The sequence below is a fragment of the Phyllopteryx taeniolatus genome, chromosome 15 (genome assembly GCF_024500385.1).
Source record: "Phyllopteryx taeniolatus isolate TA_2022b chromosome 15, UOR_Ptae_1.2, whole genome shotgun sequence".
NCBI lineage: Eukaryota > Metazoa > Chordata > Actinopteri > Syngnathiformes > Syngnathidae > Phyllopteryx > Phyllopteryx taeniolatus.
In genome coordinates, this window is record NC_084516.1 from 12,755,328 (window position 1) to 12,775,806 (window position 20,479).

The 20,479-nt window shown below is 45.2% G+C and overlaps 1 protein-coding gene across 7 annotated transcripts in view; it reads right to left on the reverse strand.

Moving 5' to 3' along the window:
* The window catches only part of sh2d3ca (SH2 domain containing 3Ca), a 70,119-nt gene extending 54,013 nt beyond the window's left edge, over positions 1 to 16,106 (reverse strand). For 3 of the 7 annotated variants that reach the window (XM_061747542.1, XM_061747541.1, XM_061747544.1), the window contains exon 1: positions 15,581 to 16,104. In XM_061747542.1, the coding sequence (XP_061603526.1) occupies positions 15,581 to 15,661 (81 nt within the window). In that variant the 5' untranslated portion in view covers positions 15,662 to 16,104. Of the gene's footprint in view, positions 1 to 15,580 lie in introns of all 7 variants that reach the window. The other 4 variants (XM_061747543.1, XM_061747547.1, XM_061747545.1 and 1 more) reach the window with 4 other exon arrangements.
* Between the last annotated feature and the right edge of the window lie 4,373 nt (positions 16,107 to 20,479).

Here is a 20,479-nt window from a genome sequence, read left to right on the forward strand (position 1 = left end):
ATGTACTATAGATACAGATTAGAAGTGTTTTTCATCCCATTAGTTACTTTAATTATGTTCGCATAGGTTAGTGATAGACTAAACCACATCCCAAATTACGTATAAATTCGAGTTATGTCGCCGCCATAGGAATGGAACAAAAACCGACAACCCCCTGTATGCTTTTTTTCGTAATCCTACTGATTTAACTGAAGAAACAGCTAACAATACAGAAGCAGTCAATCCCATTTATTCTTCAGTGTGCTTCCCATACTGCAACTTTGATCTCACTCTGAGGACACGTCACTAAATCAAAGAGAAGCTTCTTGTATCAAAGTGTCCGAACTACAGAATGAATTATCAATTACACAGATTTCAACTAATCCCACTCTTCAACCGATGCCCAAACTCTACATCCTCTATAAGCCTGTAACTCTTCACAGTTTGATTTCTGCCTGCACGGTCGAGACACAACACACACCACGACGAAGCTGTGAACAGACAAAATGTACATGAAACAAAAATATGAAGCTGACAGTCCCACGCCTAATTAATGCCAAAAACATGGGAGTGGACTAATGAGGACCTGGACACACGCACGTACACACGTGCACACTCATAGCTGGCCTTTCACACTATGAGCCTCCAGGGTGTGACAGGCCGGCAAGCCAACAGAGGATTTATGATGAAAAGCTTTTTAGGGAGGAGGGCAAGGAGGAGAGACAGATAACGGGAGTGGAAAGGAGGGGATTACATGGTGAATATTTCAATGTTAAAACATACCAGTTGGCTTGGGCTCCCTTTCTGGGTTTCCCCAACACACACACACACACACACACACGCGCGCGCACACACACACACACACACACACAACACACAGTGAATGAATGACACTGGCAAGAGTGTATCGTCTGAATGACAAGACGATTGCGGGTTAACCTGCTGTGACCGACTTTGCTATAACCATCGTCCTTGCTTTTGACAAAGATTAAGAGAACACGCTCACTTGGCGTTGTACTTCGGTGTCTTTTATTGCTATCAAACTCTAAAATATGTATAAACACTATTTAGAGGGACGTAAAGGAAAAATGCTGAGCTGCTCTTCCGTATGGCAGCACACAAAATGACATTCTGCATGCAGAAAAGCGAGCAGTCTAATAACCAGTGGAGTTGATGAAATTTTTTGACGAAGACACATACAGTGAATGACAGCGGAACTTCTAAAGATGAATGCCCCGGAGCTTGTACAATTTGAAATTTGTACAAAATATTTTTTTTGGGGGAAAAAAAAAAACTTCTAAAGTTGTTTGAGCATTGCTTTTTCTCTGCCTTTTTGTGACAAAATGAGCACCCTCAATAAGTGGCGTTCAGAAAAGAACATAAGAACAATATAGATGGGAAGAAAAGGATGTACATTCAAAGCAGTAAGACTGCGCTCATCATATCACTATCACTTGTTAGTGCACTTTTTTACACGTTTGATGATTAAAACTAAAAGATGAAAATTGTGAGGTGTGTCCACAAGTCACCGTTGTCATGAGTTTAGACACTTGAATGAAAGCTAAAATGAAAGTAAAACTGTTACTGAATACATTGCCTCTACATTTAAGAAAGTACTATACGGCCGACTTCAATCATGTCCAATCAAAGCGGCTCCTCTCATTCCCTCTAAATGCTAGTAGTGCACTGACAATCTTAGACATGACGGTGTGCAGTCAACCAAATTTTTCCCAAGTAGAAACTGATTTGTTCAAGTCAGGAGGTCAAAGCGTGCAAAGTTCGTTTATAAGGAACTGCGACCAGACCTCCACGGGCGGATGAATGATGTAAAGTTGGTCTGGGAGATCACAAATATCTGCACCGTGAAGTGGGCATTTGGAGATCACCCCCACCCCCAATCGTTTGTGTGCCCACCCCCATAGCTGTGCCGACCAGTGGGATGATTTAAAAAAATATAATAACGATAATAATAATAATAATACAATTAATGGGTGGCACGGTTGACAACTGGTTAGCACATCTGCCTCACAGTTCTGAGGATTCTGGGTCAAATCTAGCCTCGCCTGTGTGGAGTTTGCATGTCCATGCCTGCGTGGGTTTTCTTCGGGCACTCTGGTTTCCTCCCACATCCCATAAAAAATGCATTGTAGGTTAATTGAAGACTCTAAATTGCCCGTAGGTGTGAATGTGAGTGCAAATGGTTGTTTGTCTATGTGTGCCCTACGATTGGCTCTCACCCAGAGTCAGCTGGGATAGGCTCCAGCATGCCTGCGACCCTAATGAGGACAAGGGGTACGGAATATGGATGGATGGATGGATGGATAATAATAATGCATTCAATTAACTGATTTACACAATGATTCAGAGGGTTAGATGTTCACATATTTCTGAATGGAATACATCTGACATCCACCATACGTCCGCGCAGCTTATTATCTATGTCTCTCTGTACCTTGATCAAATTCACCAAAATTGTGTTAGACCAGCGGTCTACCTTGCGCCAAATGCGCGTAAATTTAGATTGACTTTCTACCACCAAATTGTCACTGCGCCATGCGCATGTCTAAGGACACACCCTCGCTGTCCCAGAACGCAAAGCTTGGAGCAGACCAGTCTGCCAAAACTGAAAAAGACGCGCAGTGAGACTTGCACTTGCATGGAAATCAGTATATGCAAACATTTGCGCCCTGCCGCTGATGCGCCGTCTTACTTAATAGGAAGCATATATTCACATTTCCAATGTCAAAAGTTGTGAAGTGGTCCAAACTAACTGTACTGTACCACTTGGTAAAGAATGAGTGGTAAAAAGTGGTAAAGTGGTACAGTACAGGTAATTTTAGTATCATTCACAACATCCATCCACTTTTTATAGCGTTTATCCTCATTAGGGTAATGGGTGAGCTGCAGCCAATCCCAGCTCACTTGAGGCGAGAGGTGGAGTACACCATGGACTGGTCGCCAGCCAGGAGGGTACATTGACAAAAAAAAAATAATAATAATTCACACGCCCCTCCTTGAGCCGTCACCTTGTCGTGGTGGAGGGGTTTGTGTGTCCCAGTGATCCTAGGAGCTAAGTTGTCTGGGGCTTTATGCCCCTGGCAGGGTCACCCATGACAAACAGGTCCTAGGTGAGGGACCAGACAAAGCACGGCTCAAAGACCCCTAATGATGACGACAAACAATGGACTTCGTTTTCCCTTGCCCGGACGCGGGCCACCGGGGCCCCCCGCTGGAGCCAGGCCTGGTGGTGGGGCTCGAAGGCGAGCGCCTGGTGGCCGGGCCTGCACCCATGGGGTCCGGCCGGGCACAGCCCGAAAGGGTAACGTGGGTCCCCCTTCCCATGGGCTCACCACCTGTGGGAGGGGCCATAGGGGTCGGGTGCAGTGTGAGCCGGGCGGTGGCCGAAGGCGGGGACCTTGGCGATCCGATCCCCGGCTACAGAAGCTGGCTCTAGGGACGTGGAATGTCACCTCTCTGGCAGGGAAGGAGCCCGAGCTGGTGTGTGAGGTCGAGAAGTTCCGACTCGATATAGTCGGAGTCGCCTCCACACACACCTGGGGCTCTGGTACCAGTCCTCTCGAGAGGGGTTGGACTCTCTTCCACTCTGGAGTTGCCCATGGTGAGAGGCGCCGAGCAGGTGTGGGTATACTTATTGCCCCCCGGCTCGGCGCCTGTACGTTGGGGTTCACCCCGGTGGACGAGAGGGTAGCCTCCCTCCGCCTTCGGGTGGGGGGACGGGTCCTGACTGTTGTTTGTGCCTATGCACCAAACAGCAGTTCAGAGTACCCACCCTTTTTGGAGTCCTTGGAGGGGGTGCTGGAGAGCGCTCCCGCTGGGGACTCCATTGTTCTGTTGGGGGACTTCAATGCTCACGTGGGCAATGACAGTGAGACCTGGAAGGGCGCGATTGGGAGGAACGGCCCCCCCGATCAGAACCCGAGCGGTGTTCTGTTATTGGACTTCTGTGCTCGTCACGGATTGTCCATAACGAACACCATGTTCAAGCATAAGGGTGTCCACACGTGCACTTGGCACCAGGACACCCTAGGTCGCAGTTCGATGATCGACTTTGTGGTCGTGTCATCGGACTTGCGGCCGCATGTCTTGGACACTCGGGTGAAGAGAGGGGCGGAGCTGTCAACTGATCACCACCTGGTGGTGAGTTGGCTCCGATGGTGGGGGAAGATGCCGGTCCGACGTGGCAGGCCCAAACGTATTGTGAGGGTCTGCTGGGAACGTCTGGCAGAATCCCCTGTCAGAAGGAGTTTCAACTCCCACCTCCGACAGAACTTTGCTCATGTTCCGGGGGAGGCGGGGGACATCGAGTCCGAGTGGACCATGTTCCGCGCCTCCATTGCTGAGGCGGCCGACCGGAGCTGTGGCCGTAAGGTGGTCGGTGCCTGTCGTGGCGGCAATCCGCGAACCCGTTGGTGGACACCAACGGTGAGGGATGCCGTCAAGCTGAAGAAGGAGTCCTATCGGGCCTTTTTGTCCTGTGGGACTCCTGAGGCAGCTGATGGGTACCGGCTGGCCAAGCGGAATGCAGCTCTGGTGGTCGCTGAAGCAAAAACCCGGGCATGGGAGGAGTTCGGTGAGGCCATGGAGAAAGACTTCCGGACGGCTTCGAGGAAATTCTGGTCCACCATCCGACGTCTCAGGAGAGGAAAGCAGTGCACCACCAACACTGTGTATAGTGGGGATGGGGCGCTGCTGACCTCGACTCGGGACGTTGTGAGTCGGTGGGGAGAATACTTCGAAGACCTCCTCAATTCCACCGACACGCCTTCCCATGGGGAAGCAGAGTGTGAGTTCTCTGAGGCGGGCTCTCCTATCTCTGGGTTTGAGGTCACCGAGGTAGTTAAAAAGCTCCTCGGTGGCAGGGCCCCGGGGGTGGATGAGATTCGCCCGGAGTTCCTAAAGGCTCTGGATGTTGTGGGGCTGTCCTGGTTGACACGCCTCTGCAACATCGCGTGGACATCGGGGACAGTGCCTCTGGATTGGCAGACTGGGGTGGTGGTCCCCCTTTTTAAGAAGGGGGACCGGAGGGTGTGTTCCAACTACAGGGGGATCACACTGCTCAGCCTCCCTGGTAAGGTCTATTCAGGGGTGCTGGAGAGGAGGGTCCGTCGGGAAGTCGAATCTCAGATTCAGGAGGAGCAGTGTGGTTTTCGTCCTGGCCGTGGAACAGTGGACCAGCTCTACACCCTCGGCAGGGTCCTCGAGGGTGCATGGGAGTTCGCCCAACCAGTCTACATGTGTTTTGTGGACTTGGAGAAGGCGTTCGACCGTGTCCCTCGGGGAGTCCTGTGGAGAGTGCTTCGGGAGTATGGGGTACCGAACCCCCTGATACGGGCTGTTCGGTCCCTGTACGACCGGAGTCAGAGTTTGGTCCGCATATCCGGCAGTAAGTCGAACTCGTTCCCGGTGAGGGTTGGACTCCGCCAAGGCTGCCCTTTGTCGCCGATTCTGTTCATAACTTTTATGGACAGAATTTCTAGGCGCAGCCGAGGCGTAGAGGGGGTCCGGTTTGGTGGCCTCAGTATTGCATCTCTGCTTTTTGCAGATGATGTGGTTCTGTTGGCTTCATCAAGCCGTGACCTCCAACTCTCATTGGAGCAGTTCGCAGCCGAGTGTGAAGCGGCTGGGATGAGAATCAGCACCTCCAAATCTGAGACCATGGTCCTCAGTCGGGAAAGGGTGGCATGCCATCTCCAGGTCGGGGATGAGATCCTGCCCCAAGTGGAGGAATTCAAGTATCTTGGGGTCTTGTTCACGAGTGAGGGAAGAATGGAACGGGAGATCGACAGGCGGATCGGTGCAGCGTCTGCAGTGATGCGGACTTTGTATCGGTCCGTTGTGGTAAAGAAAGAGCTAAGCCGAAAGGCGAAGCTCTCAATTTACCGGTCGATCTTCGTTCCTACCCTCACCTATGGTCATGAGCTGTGGGTCGTGACCGAAAGAACAAGATCCCGGATACAAGCGGCCGAAATGAGTTTCCTCCGCAGGGTGTCCGGGCTCTCCCTTAGAGATAGGGTGAGAAGCTCGGTCATCCGGGAGGATCTCAGAGTAGAGCCGCTACTCCTCCGCATTGAGAGGAGCCAGATGAGGTGGCTGGGGCATCTGATTCGGATGCCTCCCGGACGCCTCCCTGGTGAGGTGTTCCGGGCATGTCCCACCGGGAGGAGACCCCGGGGACGACCCAGGACGCGCTGGAGAGACTACATCCTTCGGCTGGCCTGGGAACGCCTCGGGATCCCCCCGGAAGAGCTGGATGAAGTGGCTGGGGAGAGGGTAGTCTGGGCGTCCCTGCTGAAGCTACTGCCCCCGCGACCCGACCCGGATAAGCGGTAGAGAATGGATGGATGGATGGATAATTCACACGTTGGAAAATTTACAGTCTTCAGTGAACTTACATTTCTTCATTTCATTTTTGTTTTAGACTAAACTGTAATTCTCGTCGGAAAGCGGGCACAGGAAATACTGTAGTTACATTTACCAAGTGCGAAAGTGCAAAAAGCAAGTCGGTCAGTTATCAACTCTGTTAATTAGCTGGATTACGCAAAAAAACACGTATGTATGTCTTTCCATGCATTTTAAAATCCATACTACAGTATATAAAAAAAAGATGGCATGAGATGATGATGACTGGTGTATCATGTGGTGTATCTGGGCAGAGACATGGTTAGCGATGCATGTGGCTGGCAGGCATGTTGAGAGCTTAAAGGCCGACTGTTTGAATGGTCCACATACAGTCGGGCACAGGAATGCTAAAGGACAGAGTGACCAGCTGCTGGCTTGGGCACCATGGCGGCCACATGCTGCTCAGGTCAGCAGGGAATGAGGCCACAGCCTTGGAGGCGTAAAGGAAGAAGAGGAGGAGGAGGAGGTAGAGGCGGAGAAGGAGGAAGAAGAGAAGAGGGAAAGTGGCTTGCGGAGAGAAAAAAAAGATTAATTTAAAAAACAATCAAACTGGAGGGGAGGGCTAGCTTATCCATGCATGCGCGTGGGTGTGCGTGTATATGTGTGTGCGTGCGTGTGTGTGAGATGAAGAGGGGGGATGTCACTGTCACTGTATGAGTCCAGGGGGTAGTTACATTGTCCCAGTTACAGAGACGCGCTGGAAGCACTGGGTATAATGCACACACAATGGTTGAGCAGAATGACTATGCGTGCATGTGTGTGTGTTTTGTGTGTGTGTGTGTGTGTGCGTGTACATAGTGAGTATAGTGCAGTCTAGACCAGGGGATCAAATGTAATCTCTTTCCACTGATACAAATGATGAGCTGGGGACACACCACCAAATCAGTTATTACTGACACGTCCTTTGTTTGTCATGCCATTAACTAAAATTAGTGAATATGATATTTTGAAATATGTATAGTGGAACCTTAAAACTCAGGTTGGTGTCCAATTTGTCTGGCTTTTAAAACATTTTTCCCATTGGAAATAATAAAACGCGGCACGGTGGATGACTAGTTAACACATCTGCCTCACAGTTCTGAGGACCAGGGTTCAAATCCCGGTTCTGCCTGTGTGGAGTTTGCATGTTCCCCCCGGTGCCTGGGTGGGTTTTCTTCAGGCACTCCGGTTTCCTCCCACATCCCAAAAACATGCGCGGTAGGTTGATTGAAAACTCTAAATTGCCCGTAGGTGTGAATGTGAGTGTGAATGGTTGTTTGTTTCTATGTGCCCTGCGATTGGCTGGAGGCCGGTTCAGGGTGTACCCTGCCTCCCACCCGAAGATGGCTGGGATAGGCTCCAGCAGCCCGTGACACTAGTGAGGATAAGTGGTATGGCAAATGGATGGATGGAAAATAATAAAACGAGACCAAGTCCAAGTCTAACCATAATACAACTTTTATTAACTGTAAAGGTGATGTTTTAAGTAAAATGTTAACATTCATAACAGTTATAAAAGGTTACATCAAAGTTAACCATTGTCATAAGAATGTGCTAACACAATTCAAACTCTTTTTAAACCCTCAAATGAAAACAAGTTGACCACTAATTTGATGTAAAACGTTAAAACAGTTCTACTTTTGATGACAAGTGACGACGCCTATATGTGCTAGTTTCCAGTTAGCGGCTGTCTGGTGCAGCTAGCATTGTGGGTTTTTAGGTTTTACTGTTTACTGTTTAGTGCAAAAAAGACAAAGCAAAACACTTGTCACTTGATGCTAGCTAAACGAAGCTCAAGTGAGGTAGGCTGACGGGTCACAGCATTAGTTGCTGTTTCGCTCGATGACAAAGATTTTGTGCGAATTCTGTAGTGCATTCGTTCTGGAAATGTTGCTCCATTTCCAAAATGGTATGCCTTTTGGAATCTTCAATTTTTAATGTTCTACTGTAACTATGGTAACATCCTGAACAAAAAAAAACAGTGGTGCGTTGAGATTTGAGTTTAATAGCCTGATAGCACATATTGTACTTTATAGAAACATTAAGTAATAACAAAACTAAATAGAAGGTAAATGAATATACTGTTTTGCACATCATAATTAATTAATTGCTGCGCCTTCAGGTGTGCACGATTTGGCCACCAGGCAGCAGCATATTACAGTCATGCAGACATAAAAGAAGAGTTTCACAACTACTGTAAGTGATTTAGTCATTTGCAGTAATGTAGTACTTGAAGGATAAAGAATATATGCCTGTGACTATTGCTCTATTGTCTGTCTACATATGTTGATGCACTGTTTGTGTTCAAATATCCATTGCTTAAAGTGTTATAACAACGCCAAATAGATTTGTTAGCCAGTCTATGACATTTCCGATTATGTTTTACCTAGCGGACTTTAAGGCAAAATTATGTGTTTTTTTTTTTAAATACACAACACGTAAAGGCTTCTTTATACTGCCGCGGCCATTTCCGGTAGCCGATTTTACTTTCCTTTCAGTACAAGGAACAAAGCAACAACAATGGTGACCGTGGAACAGTGTCTGCTAGAACAAATGGACCTTGATGACCAGAAGATACGTTTAATTATGCTGCAAAATCAATCAAGAAGGCGGCGGCGTAGATGGTATGTAGAACCAAGGGGCACGCTGAGTAAGTCATCACAGCGTCAGCTAAAACAGACCAATCACAAGAGATGATCTCCGCGGCATTCTACGCGCAGCACCAATTTTTGCCGTGTTCGCATCAAGCTACGCAGAGGGGCCGCACGGGTCAATTCGTCGGTCACGTGATGCATTGCGGGCGTTGTCGGCCACGCGAGCGCGGGAGTATAAAGAGGCCTTAACTCTCTTTGTTTTATTGTATGTTTAGGTTAATAGTAAACTTCAACTGAGAGTGGCAATAAAGAATTATCTTCTCTTTTGCTTCTTGCAGTGAAGTGAGTAGAGATGAGTTCACTGCAATCATACAGTGGTCGTATCTCAAATTTCTGCTCACAGGTCAAAGCAAAAAATTGGCTGAACGACAACTCATATCTTGAAAAACCCAAAAGTCGGGTCCCTCGTATCTAAAGGCATTACATTATTGTAAAAGCTAAAACCATACTATACTTTCTTCTTCATGTTTTGTTGCCTTTGGGATGCAAAACATTAACAACATAAAACAGTGGTTTCTGAGCATAACACTCACACACCAGTGAAGACAGTGACTGATGCCAAGAAGAATTATATATGAAGTCATGCATATCCTTTGTGTGAGATAGTATTGATAATAATTAACTAATTAAAAAAAATTATATCTTGCTGGAGGCAGAGATGTCATCAATGGAACTATGGATGAGTTGAACAAGTAACAATTACAACACACCTACTTGGGTTGCAGAGTATTATTCTTGACAAGCTATCTTTAATGAGAATGGATCGGGGAGTCAATATTAGGCCAGATAAAATGAGTGTTTGAAAACAATCCCATGTTGCAAAGAATTAAGCAATTATTCTTCGCTTACAATAGAGAGGCAGCCACTTAACTCGTAACAGCATCACTAACTAATTAATTCACCCACTTCAACCACTGTTACGCACGAACCCCATCGGCGCTTTGAATAAAAATAACGTAACGAGTCTGAGCTAGGCGGCACGGAGGTCGACTGGTTAGAGCGCCTGCCTCACAGTTCTGAGGATCGGGGTTCAATCCCCGGCCCCGCCTGTGTGGAGTTTGCATGTTCTCCCCGTGCCTGCGTGGGTTTTCTCCGGGCACTCCGGTTTCCTCCCACATCCCAAAAACATGCATGGTAGGTTAATTGAAGACTCAAAATTGCCCGTAAGTGTGAATGTGCGTATGGTTGTTTGTTTATGTGTGCCCTGCGATTGGCTGGTAACCAGTTCAGGTTGTACCCCGCCTCCTGCCCGATGATAGCTGGGATAGGCTCCAGCACTGCCGCGACCCTTGTGAGGATAAGCGGCTCAGAAAATGGATGGATGGAGTCTGAGCTAAAAATTCAAATCTGACGCAAAGGAGATAAAACAAAAATTACGACGACGCCAGTCAAATCTTAGGGTGTGTTAATATTACTGTAAAAACAGTATTGTTGAAATGTCTCACCTGTGACATTAAAACAAAACCACTTTTTTTTTTTTTTTTTTTTTTTTACACATTATTATTACAGTGGTGCCTTGACTTCATAATGTTTCAATGGACATTTTGCAAACATAAGTTACTTAAAAAGGCAAAATTTTGCCACACCAACTTTTTCTTGTACAACCCCAATTCCAATAAAGTTGGGACGTTGTGTTAAACAAATAAAAACAGAATAAAATGATTTGCAAATCACGCTCAACCTATATTTAATTGAATACACTACAAATTATGAAGCATAAAATACAACAACGGAGACCCCGGACTGTTGAACAGCTGAAGCTGTACATCAAGCCAGAATGGGAAAGAATTCAACCTCCAACGCTTCAACAATTAGTGTCCTCAGTTCCCAAACATTTATTGAATGTAGTTAAAAGAAAAGGTGATGTAAAACAGTGGTCAACATGACCCTGTCCCAGCTTTTTTGGAACGTGTTGCAGCCATAAAATTCTAAATTAATGATTATTTGCTAAAAACAAAATTTATCAGTTTGAACATTAAATATCTTGTCTTTGTGGTGTATGCAATTAAATATAGGTTGAACATGCTTTGCAAATCATTGTATTTTGTTTTTATTTATGTTTAACATAACGTCCCAACTTCATTGGAATTGGGGTTGTATTTGCGATGAAATATTGTCTCTACGGTGCCTCAGTAAATGCATTCCTAAGTTCCAGACATTTTTCTGCCAAGAGGCCTGAAATCATCCACCCATTTTCTGTACTGCTTATCCTCACTAGGGTCCCGGGTATGCTGGAGCCTATTCCAGCTATCTTTGGGGGAGAGGCGGGGTACACCCTGAACTGCTCACCAGCCAATCGCAGGGCACATACAGTATAGACAAACAACCATTCGCACTCACATTTACACCTACGGGCAATTTAGAGTCTTCAATCAACCTACCACGCATGTTTTGGGATGTGGGAGGAAACCGGAGTGCCCGGAGAAAACCCACGCAGGCACGGGGAGAACATGCAAACTCCACACAGGCGAGGGCGGGATTTGAATCCCGGTCCTCAGAACTGTGAGGCAGATGTGCTAACCAGGCATCACCTGCCACCCCCTGAAATCAGATCAACTTCTCAACCTTATCTACGTCACTAGAAAGCTCTCCGCCTTCCCTTTCCGCTCCTGAGCCAGCGCTGTCAACCCAACAAACAGCTGTGCTCTCACAAGTGGGTCTTCTACATGGAGGCAAACAAGCAGCGGAAAGGGGGCGGGCTTAGCCAAATATGGACAAAGTGGATACAAAACTGTGTCAAACAGAAGTAGCTGTCAAAGTGGCCTTTTCTGGACACTCGTATGACAAAACCAAGGTGTTTTCTGAAATGAAATTGACACTTTTATACGAAGTCTATAGAGAGTCACTCTATGGAGGACTAAATTGCCAAAATACGGGACCTTTAGAGGTTTATAATGACACCAACATCGACGCTAGTTTCATTGCCGTGTGTATGGTGTTTGTCATTGAGTGTTACCATTAAGCGTCGTAACACAAAGTTATTGTGGTTTTGTTAAATACACAACATGCAATTCTATTTTATGTTTAGTTGTACAATAAACTTAAACGGGGAGTGGCAATAAACAGCTTGAAGCCAGCATTTGGCAAGAATTGTTCACCATCTGCCAAACTGCTTCTTGTTGTATTGTTCACTGATACCATTACTAGCACACTTAACTCATGTTTTTTTCTCTCAACTGAAGACAAATATTTGTCTGAGCAATGCTCGCATCTCTCAAAAACTCATAAGTTGGGTCAGTTGTAAGTGGAGGTGCCACTGTATAAATACGTATCCAGTATATTATATTATATACATTACTAATTTCATTGTGACATACTCCATTACAGACTGAAATTTAACACACATCCTACGTCTTTATTGATTATTGAGACTCCCAAAACACACGCATCTCCAAACACACACACAAAGAAACAGCCAAAACTTTGAAACCATATTGATTTAAAAATAGTCATACATTAACCTGCACACCTTTGCTACATCCTTTAAAGAAATATTATGGGATGTAGACATGGTCAAACTTAGCAGCCACCTCATTTCTTCTAATCAAATCTAATGCAATCCAATACAATTACCGTGTCAATAATTTTGCCATTAGAAAGTCAATCAACACTGTTCACTTTCAATTGAGTATTCATCATACTGATGGATATTTCTATTTTTACTTCATGTAGCTTATAATATTACAAACATCATATGGGTATGATACAGAGCATTTCAATGGGGGATGGCAATTTGACAAAATTTCTATTTATTCATCCCTTTTCCATCGTACTTTTCCTCACTAGGGTCGCGGGTGAGCTGGACCCTATCCCTGCTGACTTTGGGTGACAGGTAGAGTACACAGTGGACTGGTTGCCAGCCAATTGTAGCACATATAGAGGCAAACAACCATTCACACTCACATTAACACCTATGAACAAATGTCGGTAATTAATCTAACATGAATGTTTTAGGGAAAGTGGGAGAAACCCACACAAGCTCGGGGAGAACATGCAAACTCCACACAGGAAGACGCAGAGATTTGAATCCTAAAACTCAGAAATTTGAGGCAGACGTTAACCACTATTACAGTGGGTACGCAAAGTATTCAGACCCCCTTAAAATTTTCACTCTTCGTTATATTTCAGCCATTTGCTAAAATCATTTAAGTTATTTTTTTTCCTCATTAATGTACACACAACACCCCATATTGACAGAAAAAAATTTAATTATTATTTATTCAAAAGGAAAAACTGAAATATTACACAGCCATAAGTATTCAGACCCTTTGCTCAGTATTTAGTAGAAGCACCCTTTTGAGGTAATACAGCCATGAGTCTTTTTGGGAATGATGCAACAAGTTTTTTACACCTGGATTTGGGGATCCTCTGCCATTCCTCCTTGCAGATCGTCAGGTTGGATTGTGAACGTTGGTGGACAGCCATTTTCAGGTCTCTCCAGAGATGCTCAATTGGGTTGAAGTCAGAGCTCTGGCTGGGCCATTCAAGAACAGTCACGGAGTTGTTCTGAAGCCACTCCTTCGTTATTTTAGCTGTGTGCTTAGGGTCATTGTCTTGTTGAAAGGTGAACCTTCGGCCCAGTCTGAGGTCCTGAGCATTCTGGAGAAGGCTTGGCCGCATTCATCTTTCGATTGCAAACAGTCCTCCTGTTCCTGCAGCTGAAAAACACCCCCACAACATGATGCTGCCACCACCATGCTTCACTGTTGGGACAGTATTGGACAGGTGCCTGGTTTTCTCCACACATACCACTTAGAATGAAGGCCAAAAAATTTCTATCTTGGTCTCGTCAGACCACAGAATCTTATTTCTCACCATATTGGAGTCCTTCAGGTGTCTTTTAGCAAACTCCGGGCTTTCATGTGTCTTGCACTGAGGAGAGGCTTCCGTCGGGCCACTCAGCCATAAAGCCCCGCCTGGTGGACGGCTGCAGTGATGGTTGACTTTCTAGAACTTTCTCCCATCTCCCGACTGCATCTGTGGAACTCAGCCACAGTGATCTTTGGGTTCTTCTTTACCTCTCTCACCACTGCTCTTCTCCCCCGATTGGTCAGTTTGGCCGTACGGCCAGCTCTCGGAAGGGTTGTGGTTGTCCCAAATGTCTTCCATTTAAGGATTATGAAGGCCACTGTGCTCTTAGGAACCTTAAGTGCAGCAGAAATGTTTTTCGTAACCTTAGCCAGATCTGCACCTTGCCACAATTCTTTCTCTGAGCTCTTCAGGCAGTTCCTTTGGCCTCATGATTCTCGTTTGCGCTGACATGCACTGTGAGCTGTAGGGTCTTATATAGACAGGTGTGTGGCTTTCCTAATCAAGTCCAATCAGTATAATCAAACACAGCTGGACTCCAATGAAGGTGTAGAACCATCTCAAGGATGACCAAAAGAAATGGACAGCACCCGAGTTAAATATATTAGTGTCACAGCAAAGAGTCTGAATACTTATGGCTGTGTGATATTTCAGTTTTTCTTTTTAATAAATCTGCAAAAATTTCAAAAGTAGAAAAAAATGTCTGTCAATATGAGGTCCTGTGTGTACATTAATGAGGAAAAAAATGAACTTAAATTATTTTAGAAAATCGCTGCAATATAACAAAGAATGAAAAATTTAAGGGGGTCTGAATTCCTTCCGTACCCACTGTACACAGTGCCGCCCTCTAAAGTTCCATAATTTGGAAAATCTGAGTTTACGGTCATGCCATTCAAAATGAATTATTATTTTGAATGACATGGAACAATGTCCATTTGAATGTTCTGAAATCCTGTTTCCATGCCAGTGTGTGGAGATTTGCTCAACTTTTTCTTCCACAGTAAACGAGTTGAGACTGAATTGCTGCAATCAACAATCAAGTCCATGCAATTGACCACATTCTGAAGGATCAATCAAATACTATGCCCATCACTAATTCAAACACAACTGCAGACAACACAGAAATACTAAGCATACATCATACAATACCAATCTACACTAATCAGGATCTTTATAACGACAGAATTTTTTTCTCGAAGATGGTTCAGGTCTACTGTATCGAATATTATGGTCAGTGACAGTATACAACAAAACCAAAATATAGCAAAAAGAGGTCACCACTTAAACAATTACTACCTACATTTTCTTTACATAAGTATACCTTTTAGTTCTGGAAAAGTCCATGTTCTCATCTAATGAGACACCGAGTTAAGCACCTTTAAAGTCTGACATTTGATATAGGCTTTTACTGTGAGCAGTATGTTTAGCAAAAATACAGTAAATCATCCTGTCCTGTGTATATGGTCGCATATTGGGTTTCAAACGCCGAGCTGGAATTAGATGAAGTGAAGATGATACTGTACACCTCAACACACTTTCACTCCCATGCACTAAAACTCTTAAGTAGTACAATATGCCACTTCCTGTCTCTGCACAGTGGTTTTGACAGTCCAGTACTACTTCTATGATGTCACCAGTGTGGCACTTAGCGTGAGTGTTGATGCTCCCGGCTCCACCGTGAACTCACATGTGCATCATGAGAAATTCATTGGGACACATAACATGCAACACACACTGACCTGCACCTGCATGAAGGATCCCCGGTAGAAGCAGCATGCTGCAGCCGACAGTGCGCTCCACAGACTGCACCTTTCCGTCATGGTGGGCACACACCTTTCCCCTAATTTCTCCGCTCACGTCCTCTCTTGTCCTTTTTTGCCTCTTCTGTCTCTTCACCCCACCTCGGCGTGTCCAATATAAGCCCCCGAGCCTCTGGGCTAAGCCTGTCCCACCCCTGCTTTGCCCAGTCTAATAGCCCCTCCACATAGTGACCCCCTCAGTACAAAAAGAGCTACAAAAAAAACTGTCAAAGCTAGAGCTTGTCAGCAGCTAACCAGATCAGCTAGAGGAGATAGCTGCTAACATGTGAAAAGTGATAAGAGTCAGTGCATATCACGGCTCCTGACATGACGCCGGCCGCTGTTCTTGCTCCTCTCACCGCACTTGCTGCTGCACTTCACGAGGCTGCTAGGGATTACCTCATTGCTTGCTTGTGAAAGGCGTGTGGGTGGGGGGAGGATGGACCATAGGGAGGGGGAGTGAGAGAGAGTGGGAGGATGGATGGGAGGGAGGTGGGCTTGAACACAAGCAGGGGAGAGTGCTGTCGAATTGCAGGCAGACCCCACCCACCCTGCCGGACGACAACCACTACCAACCCCCCCGCCGCCCCCCCCTATCCTCACTTTGGTGCTGAGACAATGCTGACATGGTATGGGAGGGGGAGATGAAAGAAGTAAAAGTGGGAGAAAGTGAAGAAATTATAGAGGAGCAAAGATAACCTGAAATTACAATTCCTTTCATAGGATGTGGCTAGTTAAATACTACTAAAGAAGAAATTACTAGTTAAGACTAGTTAACACATCAAAGCCTACTGAAGCAATCCACAGATACCATTCAAATACGCCCTCTAGGGCAGTGGTTGTCAACTGTTGTCACCCTGGGATCCACATTTTCCTATTGTCATTAGTCGCGTCCCACATTTTTATTTAAGCTAAGAACAAAAAAGGAAATTGAAAATTAAAACAACTGAAGAGTAACATGACAACTGCATGGACATAAATAAATAGAGCAAAAGTAAATCACAATTACACAAAATTGAACCACAAAATGTTGTATCGTGGCACTGATCTCTTCTTTTAGGGAAGTCCCTTTATCTAATATGTTCAGTTTATGAATACATGTACATGTATATAATTAAGTAAAAGCCCAGTAACATATTTGACTGTCGGAGTCATCAGCTAATGATGGAGTTCCGCTCGGACAAATCTTTATGTAAGTCGGAACAGATCATAGTCTGTCACTAATTTACACTAATGCAGTAGTAAAGTACAAAACGTAACAAAATAAGTTGTGTTTTGGGGGGTATTATTGACTATATCGAGGACTTCTGAAAATAAAACCGCTATCTATGTGTAAAAACACATTTGTATTTTTCACAATGCAAAATATAATATATACCTGTAATACAATATATAATGTTATTTAAAAAACAAAAACAGCTACCAGTAATCAGTTAATTCATCGTTAAATTCCCGTACGGCCGATCAACTAAATGTCTTATTCCTAATTCTGACATGCAAGAACAATTAAGGGTATGTTTACATGCCTACAGCCTCGTGAAAACAAGTAGTTGTTTCTTCCCATTTTTAATACATTTCACGCACAGAACACAACTGTCAAAATAATGCACATTCTTACCTACAAAACAACGGACAGCTATGTAAGAAGCATGCCAGCCCAGGAGCTGGTGATGTACCAACGGATACGGTGGACCCCCGCTGGGGGATCGGGACCAGGGCCGACCACGAATAAAGAAAATCCGTGAAAAATTGACGTCCATTATAATTGCCATTAAAAAGAAATCCAGAAAAAGGCATGAACAAGCTAAAAAATACCGCCAATAAGCGGTTTCTATGAAAAACGAGGGTTGGTGCCCTCGTTTAAAAAATATTTAAAACACATCTGCGAATAGGTGAGTCCGCAGATGCCGAACCACGAATATGCGGGGGTCCACTCTGTATACAGTTTATTTTTTGAATATCCTTTCTCTGCGATTGGCTGGCGACCGGTTCAGGGTGTGCCCCGCCTCCCGCCCGAAGATAGCTGGGATAGGCTCCAGCAGGCCACGACCCTAGTGAGGATAAGCGGTAAAAGAAAATGGATGGCTAGATGTGTATATTTGATAAAATGACTGCTGGATACAGTTGCAATGTAACAAATGTCCACTTGGCGAAGTGTAATAAGCACATAAAGTTAGCACTGCATTGTCTTATGCCATTACCGTTTCGACCGTGACATACTCCCACAAACCGGGAAATCTAACTCCTGTAATTTTAACAGATTGTTTTCAAGCATACATGTTTTTGGGATGCGGGAGGAAACCGGAGTTCCCGGTGAAAACCCACGCAGGTACGCAGTCCACCGACTAATTGAAGACTCTAAATTGCCCGTAGGTGTGAATGTGAGTGCGAATGGTTGTATGTTTATATGTGCCCTGTCAATGGCTGGCAACCCAGTTCAGGGTGTACCCCGCCTCTCGCCAGAAGTTAGCTGAGACAGGATCCAGCACGCCCGCGACCCTAGTGAGGATAAGCGGAACGGAAGATGAAGAAGATATATATGTCGGCACTCACACACCCCTATTTCACTTTAGAAAGCCGTGGCAGCAACCGCAGTGCATTTGCTGGCTATGCTGGAATAATGAATGCAGCTCGACAGCTCATTAAAAGCTGAAACACGACAGCAGGTGTCTCAAGGATAACACTGTGTGGATTCGCCTCAGCCCATTTCACACACACACACACACACACGTGCCATCACCAGGTGTGTGCGGCTCTGTCTCCAGCAACCTGCACGCGTGTCATCTTTGAAGACGCCTCGCCATAACAACACCTTCCAGACCAAAAATTCTGACGTTGCATTTCATTGAGCGTTCATAAAATAATCATCGGAGTAACTCTTGCTTCTTTATCTTTTCTTTGTCACGCCAGATAAAAGTCAGTAAAGATTTTGCTAAGCCACCCCATAAATGCATGTCAGTGGGTTGAAAAACAAATAAGACACAGGGTGGATTCATTTACTACAATATCTCGTCTTAGTTAGGATTAAACAGATTGCACAGGAGGGGAGGGCGGACGCATGATCTTATTATAGGGGTTCCATGCTATCCTTAGACTCAATCCGCTGTTAAACTCCTCCAAAGCAATCACAACGTAGCATGTAACATCTGGCTACTGCACCGCACACAAACAAAACGGATCCCTAGGGGAGTGGCAATGGGATGAGTGTTTGACAAGCTATGGCTTTGGGGTTAGTTTTAAAACTGATTATTTTGGGGTGTAATTCAGGCCTCTTAAGAGCTGCAGTCTGCGATGCTAAAACATAACACACAAATAACACTTGATCACAGGTGAAAAGCATATTCGGCATATTCGACTAGCTATCTATCTCCGTGACGTCTCCTGGAGACTAGCCGGTTCGATTTCATCGGAGCCCTTTTGGAGACTTTTTCAAGTCAGCAGCAGGTTTCAGAGACGTCGTAGGGACTAATTTTCTCCACAACTGGAGAAATGTCTCCGCAACGTCTCCGAGACCTGCTGTAAACCAAGGAGACTGAGGAGACCTTGTGGAAATGTCTCTGCGATGTCATGGAGACCTCCTGGCGAAATGCTCTCCGCGAGACGTCACCCTGGTGAGCACACAGGCAATATTTAGTCTCCTGTGTCGCCATGGCAAATTAGCCGCGGCAACGTCTCACCAGTAAGTTAGACCCTTAAAGGACCTATCTAATCCTGTGAACACTGGCACTTATTCCATAGTTGTGGACTTACAAATGATGTCTGCAGAAAAAAAATCCTTCCCAAATATACTGAGTCATAATTTCAGGCTTGTTGTCTGACGAAATATTTCATTTTCGGGCCGATTTTGGCCCGCCCAAATTTTGGATATGTCAGCCTGTCACAGCCTGACATGTCAAGCAAGGAAAGAAGATTTCCTCATTGAACTACTACATTTACTGCGGTGTAATTTTTGCTGATATTGAAAGTCTGGATGTTTTTTTTTAAGACAATAAAATAGTGATCGTGAAACAGTTTAATAGGCTTGTTTTTAAATACAAAAAAAAATGTATCGTTGCATTGCCTCGTTATCCCACATGAGGTAATATTTGCCAGGGTTCTACGCTAACTTTTGCACTGGTAGCATTGGTGGGACCAACTTTTTCAGTTGGAGGGGGCATTCATCGGCAGCTATCATCGGGCAGGAGGCGGGTTACACCCTGAACCAGCCAATTGCAGGGCACATACAAACAACCATTCGCACTCACATTCACACCTACGGGCAATTTAGAGTTGTCAATTAACCTACCACGCATGTTTTTGGGATGTGGGAGGAAACCGGAGTGCCCGAAGAAAACCCACGCAGGCACGGACATGCAAACTCCACACAGGCGAGGCTGGATTTGACCCAGGATCCTCAGAACTGTGAGGCAGATATGCTAACCAGTTGTCAAAACCGACGCAGGCACGGGGAGAACATGCAAACTCCACACAGGTGGGTCTCCACCTCTGCCCTCTACGTCACACCAAGACATGGAGGTTGTGTCAATTTTGCCGATGAAAAAGGTCATTCCAAAGGCAATTCATTATTTACTAGTTACTCCAAAATAATTGATTTTATAGGAAATGACTTCTAGTTTCATTTTCTTGCGCAAAAAATAAATAAAACGAACTTGTTAGTGAAATACCGACCAGTAAGACCCACACTCCCTTTAAGAATTCTACTCAGTCATTCACATGAATATCATCTCCTACTATCATGATAAAGAAACACTTTGATGCTGGCTGAAACAAGATCTAGCGAAGTACGCATTTTGAGATGCATTATGACAATCTGATGTCCCCAATGTGTACGACATTTCA